The sequence below is a fragment of the Pseudochaenichthys georgianus genome, chromosome 17, assembly GCF_902827115.2.
Source record: "Pseudochaenichthys georgianus chromosome 17, fPseGeo1.2, whole genome shotgun sequence".
In the NCBI taxonomy this organism is placed as follows: Eukaryota; Metazoa; Chordata; class Actinopteri; order Perciformes; family Channichthyidae; genus Pseudochaenichthys; species Pseudochaenichthys georgianus.
Window position 1 is genome coordinate 23768551 of NC_047519.1, and position 9569 is coordinate 23778119.

At 38.4% G+C, this 9569-nt stretch overlaps 1 protein-coding gene across 2 annotated transcripts; it reads left to right on the top strand.

The window, feature by feature from the left end:
* The first annotated feature begins 4847 nt into the window (after window positions 1-4847).
* Window positions 4848-9311, top strand: LOC117462741 (glyoxal reductase). 2 transcript variants are annotated; one of them, XM_034105041.2, is made up of 8 exons: window positions 4848-5250; window positions 6017-6117; window positions 6573-6821; window positions 7069-7173; window positions 7269-7360; window positions 7581-7763; window positions 7851-7910; window positions 8536-9311. In XM_034105041.2, exons 2-8 carry the CDS (start codon window positions 6042-6044, stop codon window positions 8629-8631), a joined length of 861 nt encoding a protein of 286 aa, XP_033960932.1. In that variant the 5' UTR covers window positions 4848-5250; window positions 6017-6041; the 3' UTR covers window positions 8632-9311. The 2 variants fall into 2 exon arrangements, with proteins under 2 accessions (XP_033960932.1, XP_033960933.1); XM_034105042.2 differs by lacking the exon at window positions 4848-5250 and adding an exon at window positions 5714-5820.
* The last annotated feature ends 258 nt before the right edge of the window (window positions 9312-9569 follow it).

Sequence of the window (9569 nt, forward strand, 5' to 3'; positions counted from 1 at the left end):
TGCTACTGCATGCTAAATTTAGATAGAAAAACAAATGTTCTATCCACTCCACTTAAATACTCAGCAGGTGATGTAGATTTTTCAAAAAGGCCTTAAATCACTCCATTTAAACGAACTAAAACTAATTCTGCAGCAAGTTTAATGTTAGACTACGCACATGAACGCAATATTAGCAACTGTTTGCTGTGCCAAAATATGCCAGAATCTATGCATTCTCCCATGCTTAGCCCAATTCCTTTCACGAAAGCTGGTTTAGTTAGCTGGACATAGCATCCAGAATTAGCGAGGAGGCTGAGGATTGGTACAACTTTTCCCCACAGACTCTGAGCAATCTTAACAGTACGAGGGCCTAGTCTCTCTCATTGTTGATACAGTAAATACAATTACCTGCCTGACGGTTTCAAACGAATAGATATTTTGACTTTTCTTTCCTCAGGTTGTTGAAATAAAATGCCTAACTTTTCCTTTTCAGATGTTAAACAAATGTATTTGAATAAAATGTATGTAGTAAAGTGCCTTACTCTTGAATAAGTGTATTGAAGTAAACGAAAAGTAATGCTAAAGATTGAGGACACTGTACCTTTACAGATTACAGATTGATCGATTCATCACTGTGAATTTATACCTTAACTGTGAATTTTTAACTGAATCCCTAATGATTCTGATTTTATACCTCAATTGGATTTCTTATAATCCTACATTCTAATTGTGTTTTAATTATGAAATTGCCTTGAAGTAAATCTTTAAAGATGTAAGCTGAATTTGAATTTGTGTTTGATGAATGAGATTAACTGAGGGATAAATGATAAAAGATCTTGTTTTTTGAAACATATATTTTACTATTATATTTTTGTATTGCATATGTGTTATTATTGTGCTTTTTGACAAAAGAAATCAAACACTGAAGAAAGATGATTTTTCTATTATGGTTGTCTGTATCAACCATTGTGATTGGCTGTTCCAATCTTATTCTGTTTTTGATGTAATTAATGTAATGAGGAATCCACCCAACTCTGAGGACGTTTTATTTGATTCAAGTAGTGACTGAAAATATTCTTAGACTAATGTTAATTGGTTATCAATGAATTGATAAAAGCGTGGATCTGTGAGGGAAATATTTTGTTTAAGTGTTTGTACCAAAAAGCATTTTGTGTTTCACATAGGTCTGCCATAACTTAGAGCAGGGGTTTAAAGGTTTAAAGGTTAAAGGGTTAAAGGTTCCGCTTTCCTGTTGGGGGACTGTGACTAACTGCCAGAAGACTTTAACAGACTGTCTTTGTCTCTGAATCCATGTGTTTTTGTGATTATCGATCAGAAGACGCGCGAAATAGAGGCCCCTCCCGGATTCTCCGGTAGATCGTCTGTGTTTTCTGTGTAATGCTTCAGTGAGTTGGAGGGTTTTCTCATAGCATGTTGTGTAGACGCTTTGAGCTCACTCACGGCCGTTGGCTCTCATTAAACTCAGTGTTTGATATAAAGTGGACTCCAGCCTCCATTTCTTCCATCAACATTGCTGAGCAGGAAGTTTCTCTCACAATTTGTATATAGTTTGAATGATCCATAATTGACAGAAGCTTGTGTTTACACTGACCTGTTACTCATATAGTAATGTCTTTGTAACTTCAGTAAACCACTACCTCACTAATTTCTTTCATTCATCACGGTTCAGTAAACTAAGTGACACATGAACCGGTTTGATCATTATAACAACGTAGGATTGCAACTCTTTGAAACTGTAGGTGGCTCTTAAAAGAGCCGTTGTGTTTGGGTGTGCTGGTCTCAGGTCAGTCTAAGCCCTCTCTCCGCGGATGCAGCTGGATGTCCTTAGGCATGATGGCGACCCTCTTTGCTTGGTTCATCTTACTGGGGGCAGCTAAATGGATGTCGGTGCAGTCCACAGTCATTGTGCAGTTGAAGGCAGAATGGATGAAGGCAGAATGAATGTATTATTGACTCCGAATGAAGCACAACTTCATGTCATACAATACATTGACTTTATTTGTAATTGTGTGAAAACATATGAGCATAATGATTAGCAAGCAGGACCTGCAGGAACAGAGCACGGTGATGGATGGAGCTGGGAAGAGAGAAGAATAAAGAAAACAGATCAACTTCATTTTCGGATATTAAAAATTCAATTTCAAAACAAGTTGCCGCTCCTACAGTTTTCTAGTATGTAAAGATGATTTCACTTGACCTATGCAAAATATCACACTCAATACATGTGTGTCTCTGGGGGGTGCATTGTGCCTTTGATGTATATAAATAATATACCATAACCAAATACTATTACGTACAGTGGAAATCAGGTTGCCAGAGCAGGTCAGTGTGCATGTTCCTCAGGGTCTCAGCAGTTACAGGTGAGGGAAAGGAAATAAAAGAGAAAAAGGTCAGTAACAACACTTTAAAGTAACACAACAGTAACACTTTGAATAATTATCTCTTCTAATAATTTTCTCTCAGTAATCACTCAACTACTGTCTTTCCAACAAACAGATTGACTCACCCTTACTGTCATCACAATGAAACACGTCCAGAAGAATCTGTCATGCAAAGCTCCCTGCCTGCCTTCGACTCTCCCTGACTGCTTCCCTAGCACCCGGTGGATGGCGCAGTAGGCTACTCTTCAAATGTTTCACGAAATGCTTACCATCTACTCTTACTCTTACTTCATGTAATAAAATAATAACTTCATGGTAAGGCTACTAAAAATGACAAGGCTACGTAATGTAATGCTAACTAACGTGCTCGCTACTCGTCGCTACTAGCTAGGTAGCTAACTTGACTGTGTTCCATGCACAACATGTATATTACCTGAGATGTCTGATCCGGCGACTCCTGGTCCTTTCATCAGACGGGAAGCGATAGAACGAGCAAGTGGTTTGATCACTTATGTGATTACAACCTGGTACAAAGCACACATGCATCTTGTAAAAGTGAATTTATTTTTAGCAATCTCTTATTTATTGGAGGGAATAAATCAGTTATGAGATCTTCTTCTTCTTCTTCGCTTTAATTACGAGTCGCAACCACTTGGAGAATTATCGCCTGTGACATCACTTACGCGAGCCAGAATGGGATTTGGGATTTGTAGTCTTTGTAGTCGCGTATTTTTCATAGTCTTATATTTCAACAGTTTTACGACAAAATGTGACTTTTTTGACATGGAACTTATTGTTTAAGATTGACAAACATCATATGTGTAGTTCGTGGCACAATTCAAACGGGATCAAAAGATACGTGTTCTCTCTCCATTGAATTCAATGTTAATTTTTCGCTTCCGGGGTCCCATGGGCCGGAAGTAGATGGGCGTGACTTCGCCTCTCTATAAGAACGAGGGACTACTGTAAACTCATAGAGACTCTGCACCGTGCTCTGATGCTGTTGCTTTGCTTTATGAACGTGGACAACAGAGAAACATATTCTTCATGACCAAAGTTGGAATTGAAATAAAAAAGGAAAGTGAAACTTATGCTCGTCACCCTCTCCCTCCGGTCCACATTAATACCAATGATCCCAATACGTATGATTGTATGAACTAAAGATCTTAAAATCAATACAAATGTATTTATTATAAACGTTAGTCCTTACCATCTATCACTGTGTATATCACCATTCAAACATCTTTTAAAAGTTGAACAAACTCCACACAGCTCAGTAAAGACTGAAATGTTGACTTTATTTGATAATTTCAGTAAAAACTAACGTTCATATTTCTCTTTTTGATTATAATACTGATGAACGTTCAAAACAAAGCACTTTGGCAACTTACCACCTATGTTTTAAAATGCTTAATAAGCACCGTAACTTTCATGATATCATTTCTCGGTCATAATCGGTTGTTTCTGTGAACGGCCGACTGTTGAGTGACGGCAAATGCTGCGGCTGCAAGGCATTGTGGGGCAGCATTTTCGCTTCTCCTGTTGGGTTAGGGAGGTCCAGTGGTTCCTAAGCTAAAGGAGGTTATAAAGGAAGTTTGAAACCTCCTTTCCTATCATTCTAGAGAATTCGAACGGCACTTATCATGGCTGCCACTGAGGGACTTCCGGGTCATTTCACTCCTTTAGGAAGGTTCCTAAGCTAAATGGACTATTCGACTTCAGCCCGAGTCTGCAGCGATGCTGACTTGAGACCGGTCTCTACCTGAGAGGAGTCACGCTGTGTGTGTCCGTCAGGAAACACGCTGTGTACAAGTAGTTCCAGCAAACATCCACTGATAAACTGCGATGTTAATAACCTCATGATAACCTCATATGTTTTTAACTTAGGATAATACCTGTGTTTAGTCTAGAAAAAGGTAAACATGTGCGTTTTATTATAAAGTTGTGTATATTTACAGACCGTTGCAAAAACTAAGAAGCTTATAAACATCAGGTTTAAAACTAAAAGAGCTTTGAAACACAATGAAAGATGATGGAGTTTTATTTGAGTTATTAATTTATATTTTTTGTCTAAGAGATGCTGATTTGAAACCTTTGTTACATAAAGTTACGGCATTTCCTGTTTCTGCCGGAGAGAGGGGAGGCCGTCCCAAAGCTTGCTGCTGTATTTACTCCCTCCATCTGACAGGAGGGAGCCTCGTTGAGCTGCGAGTGTGGCTACATACGGAGTTCACTCCGTCACGGAGGGGTAGGGTCGAGGGAGTGGTTTGGGATTGGGCCTACGGGTACTTCTCATGCATGCCGGGTAATCTGTGACGTTTCGCTCTCTCAAAAGTTGGGCCATTTTGTCATCATGCGCCATTGAGCAACTCTCATAGGAATGAATGAGGCCCCGCCTCCCACGCTGTATCCAGTTGGTTCCACCCCCTTCAAGGATCAAAACGACAGTAGATCAGAAATGTCTCTATTAGAAAAAGTAGAAATAGTTTTAGTAGTTTTTAGTAGAAATATCCCTTACAATAAAGGCAGTATAGTATGCCCGTGTGTCATCTCCAATAAATGTCTTCAACCATCCTTTAAACTCAGGGTTTGATTCCCACTCCTTTCTGTACTTTTGTGAATACAGTTTAGACTGTGACACGATGACCTACGTGGATGTTTAGCTTGTCACAGAGAGGCACACACACAGTGGACGAGGTGATTAAGTGACTGAAGCTGTCTCGACGCGGAAGAGTGTGGCTGTCTCCTCTCTGCTCTGACTGCAGCTGAGCTGCTGCGGGAGCCGGGAGGCAACTGTGAGTCTGCGCGCCTGTGACTACTATGGGAGGGCTGAGGGGCTCACGGCAGCTCGTTAACTGCAGAACAATACGTGAGTCTCCAAACACCAGAAAAGTCCTAATAACACCATTACAAGTCGTTAGATCAGTCGTTAGTCGCTTTTGACAAAAATAAGTAGCTGGAGGGTTTGGAAAGCCGCCCAAATTTAACGACAAAGTCGCCAAGTTGGCAACACTGATGTTGACTGACTCTGACTAAAGAGCCTGAAAGAAGAGAGCTGTGTCATTAACGCTACGGAGCATGTGTGGGTATCACAGCTCAGGAAATGAACCGCTGTATTGTTAGAAAACCTGAACAATCGCCAACTTACTGAGCCCTTTAATTCAGTCTTTTTTGTGTACACTCCATACGTTAATGACATGTACATGAGTTTTCATTCACGTGGGCATATTTAGTATTTCTTTTTAACTGACGCCATCTTTGTTCTGCTAAATCAAGGCATTACCCATAGGCGTGAATGTAATGTGATTGGATTTCCCGTTGGAGGAACATCTCCCCAGCTACAGAGATAGATACTCACGCCATTGGTTTGAAATGTGTACTCCTATATATATACAGTCTATGGTGTACTCTGATTTGGAAAGAACCGAAAACACTTTCGGTAAAACTTCACAAAACCAGAAACTTGCAAATTCCTACAGCTTCCGACAAAGACTGTTTTAAATATATGATAATAAGGCTTAGTGTCGTATGTGTTACGTTGATGAAACGTTTGTAACGGGTTGGTTGTAATGGATATTACATAGGCTACAGATTTTACCAGTGGAGCAAAGAATAACACTTCTTCTGTTATTCAGGTTGCTCAACACTGCACAGAGGAACATGACTCTTGCAGCACACCTGAGGTTTCCTAAAGTCCCACTTTCCAACGGTCTGCAGATTCCAATACTTGGACTGGGTAAGTTGTACTTTAGTTAATAACTGACCTGTCACATTACTCTAATGCACATACAAAACACTACAGTATGCTTTTATACTTTATACCTTTTTGCTTTATTCACTATTATTATTATTATTAGTTTCAATATGCCATTCTGGGGACAAACTAATGTTAAAAAATGACAACCATTCCAACACACAGAGCAACTTTTGTCTTTATGCTAGAAACAATACAAATTCTTTATTTATTTATTTTCTAAACAAATACATATTTAGTATACCTGCAATTACAATGTTCTGAATAAAGAGTTATTGTTCATATAGTGCTTTGGCAATACTGTTTCTGGTTATACTCAGCCCTCCCAGCAAAGACAACAATTAAATGTTTTAAAATCTATTCAAAACATTCAATTGAACTGACATTTTTTTGGGTATAGCTGCCTATATTTGGTATTTTTTCTCTGTTTTCACCAGGCACATCACATGATGGCGGTTTCTCTCATGATGCCATTGTGTATGCACTCACTGAGTGTGGCGTGTGCCATATTGACACAGCAAAACGCTACGGCTGCGAGGAGAAACTGGGAAAGGCTATCATAGAAAGTGGAATACCACGAAGTGATCTGTGGGTCACCAATAAACTGTGGCCAGGGGACTACGGATACAAAGCTGCAAAGAAGGCCTGCCTTGACTCCTGCTCACAGATGCGGTTGCATTATTTCGGTATGTTTGTGATTGATTAAGAGATTTTAATCAGAAAATAAAGTTGTCTATGTTATCATTGCAATACCACCCATTTTCTTTTATTAACCTGTTATGGGAGATGTACTTTTTCAAAGAATAATTGTTATTCTAGAGCCAAGAATTCAATAATTGTGAATTCTTTGCTCCATATTTTCATGGCATTTTTCATTCAACAACGTATGCAATCTGTTTTCTCTCTTCTCTAATTACCTGCCCCCTTTTTCAGATCTGTACCTGATGCACTGGCCAGAGTCATTGCAGTCATGTAATTGCTCAAATAGGGAGATGAGAGCTGAGACTTGGAGAGCTCTGGAGGAACTTTATAAAGAAGGTACAGAGCATGGAAGATCATGTCTGAAAAAGTATATGTAATGAGTGACTTCAGCAAGCAGGATTGTTGTGAAGTATCCCTGTGTGTCACTATAGGGGTTTGCCGTGCTATTGGAGTGAGCAACTTTCAAGTCCACCACCTGGAAGAATTAAAGGAAGACTGTAGTGTTGTGCCACATGTTAACCAGGTAGGTTTTTTTTCTCCTGGAAAACCTAAATAAGATTACGGAAAAAAGCCCATGGAGGCCTTCAGCTCAGGGGAGATCATTCATCTTTCCCACATCAATAACTTTCAAATATTCATGTACAAGACGCTTTGAAATACATGTATTTACCAACAGCGAAAGTGATGTAGTTTCAAATGTAAACTTGCTTATGATTCATCCTTAAAATGGTATGACCCAACAGGTGGAGTATCATCCTTTCCAGCAGTCCAATCAGCTGATGGGTTACTGTCGTCGGGAGGGAATTGTGTTTGAAGGCTACTCTCCTTTGGCTAAGGGACAAGTCCTCAGAAACCCAACTGTTCTCCAGATAGCAGAAAAATATGGACACACCCCCGCTCAGATCTGCATCCGCTGGAGTATTCAGGTTGTCATGATGTTTAGATATCGCCTGCCTGGAGTTAAACTGGCCTAACACCTATGTCTCCAATTGTTTTATCTCCTTCATCTTTAGAATGGAGTTGTTACAATACCCAAATCCACCAAAAAGAAGAGAATTCGAGAAAACTGTCAAGTGAGTTGACAATGCTTTACAGAATCGTTTGCTTGATAGTAGAACTTAAGATAATAAAGAAAACGTAAGAATTTAAGAAAGGTTAAGGACGATTAATTATATTTTTGATGGACCAATCAAGCAGCCACAAACACATTTCAGAAAATTGCAAAAGTTTAACACACAAAATAAAGAAAAAAGTATGTGTTAGTAGTATTGTACGTTGTGCTGCTTTTTTACAAAAATATCCTCTGATGTCCTGAGATAACTAAAATATGCATCTTAAAAACTGCCATAACATGATATATTAACAAACATTTAAATCTACTATTCAACTTCAGGCCTGAGCATAACTATCAAATATGTATTGTTTCAGAATTGTACCCACTCCATGATTTTCTCTTGGAAAATGACATGACATTAGAGTACATTAGTTAGTACTGCCCCACTGCCTGCTCTCCTGAGCAGCAGATGATACTAATAAATGTCAATAGGTTGATAAAACTATTATCGTGAAATGTACTGACAGTTACCGATTGTAGGTCTCTCTCAGGAGAGCAGGCAGTGGGGCAGTCCCAACTCTAACTAATGTTCACTAATTCCTGTTACCTCTTTCTCTTCTCGTCCTCTCCTCGCTCACACTCAGGTGTTCGGGTTCCAGCTGGAGGAGTCAGACATGGCTACTTTGGGAAGCCTGCATGATGGAAGACATGTGACGTGGGATTCAACACACGTAGAGTAACAAATGTTAGAACATTTAAAAAGAAAAGTGAGTTTGTATTTTTTGCTGAAAGAAGGGAGTTCTTCTCCTGTGGCATACTAGCTTTGTAATTGTAACATATTGAATGGGATATGTGTACAATTAACTAATATCTCTGGGATAACATATTGGCATATGCCAATATGTTATCCCAGAGATATTAGTTAATTGTACACTGAAGCTTTGTACATTCCGTTTCATTTGCATATTTTACCATTTCTTAAAATGGCAAACTCTTCGACTTTTACTTCATATTTGTATTGTATTTTCTCATATCTATATGTATTCCTTGTGTCCATTTTAAGTATTTTTTTCTGCGGTTCTAGTTAGATTTCTTGATATTTGCAATCCTTGCTTTATTTTTATTTTACTGTTTTGCACCCATTCACCTAAGCAAATTTCTTGTATTTAAACAACTTAAAAAAAACAAATTGACAATAATATAGATTGAGTCCAAAACAAATCAAGAATATAAAAATAGTCCTTACTTTTCTAGACTTTCAGTAATTTTTCAGACCATACTCAACTAATGGCTATTGTAAAAAAACAAACACAAATGTCAACATGATTGTAACATTCTGTTTATGCTTTTATGTTGTAAAAGATTGGAAATATTTGAAGACTGTAGTTTATGCAATAAAAATCAAATAACACCAAACCCAGACAGTGTAAATGAACAGCGTTTTTTATTTAAGCTGCAAAACTAAAACAGTTATTCTGTTGTTTATTTTGTAGGAAAAAAAAGAATTCTTAGAAAAAAGAATAGGGGCAAAAGTCTAGATTCTATTATTTTTGCAATACTCTGATATTTATCCAGACATAGAAATTACAAAATAAAACCACATTTTTCATACTTTTCCATCAGTTTCATACTGCATAGAAACTGACAGCTGGGGTTGCTCTTTGTTAAAAGCAAAAAT

Excerpts from the sequence above, each read along its gene's own strand:
- LOC117462741 (XM_034105041.2), top strand. The coding sequence starts at position 6,042 with ATGACTCTTGCAGCACACCTGAGGTTTCCTAAAGTCCCACTTTCCAAC. Across the intron at positions 7,174-7,268 it reads GGAGGAACTTTATAAAGAAG|GGGTTTGCCGTGCTATTGGA; the intron begins GTACAGAGCATG and ends GTGTCACTATAG. Across the intron at positions 7,764-7,850 it reads GCATCCGCTGGAGTATTCAG|AATGGAGTTGTTACAATACC; the intron begins GTTGTCATGATG and ends CTTCATCTTTAG.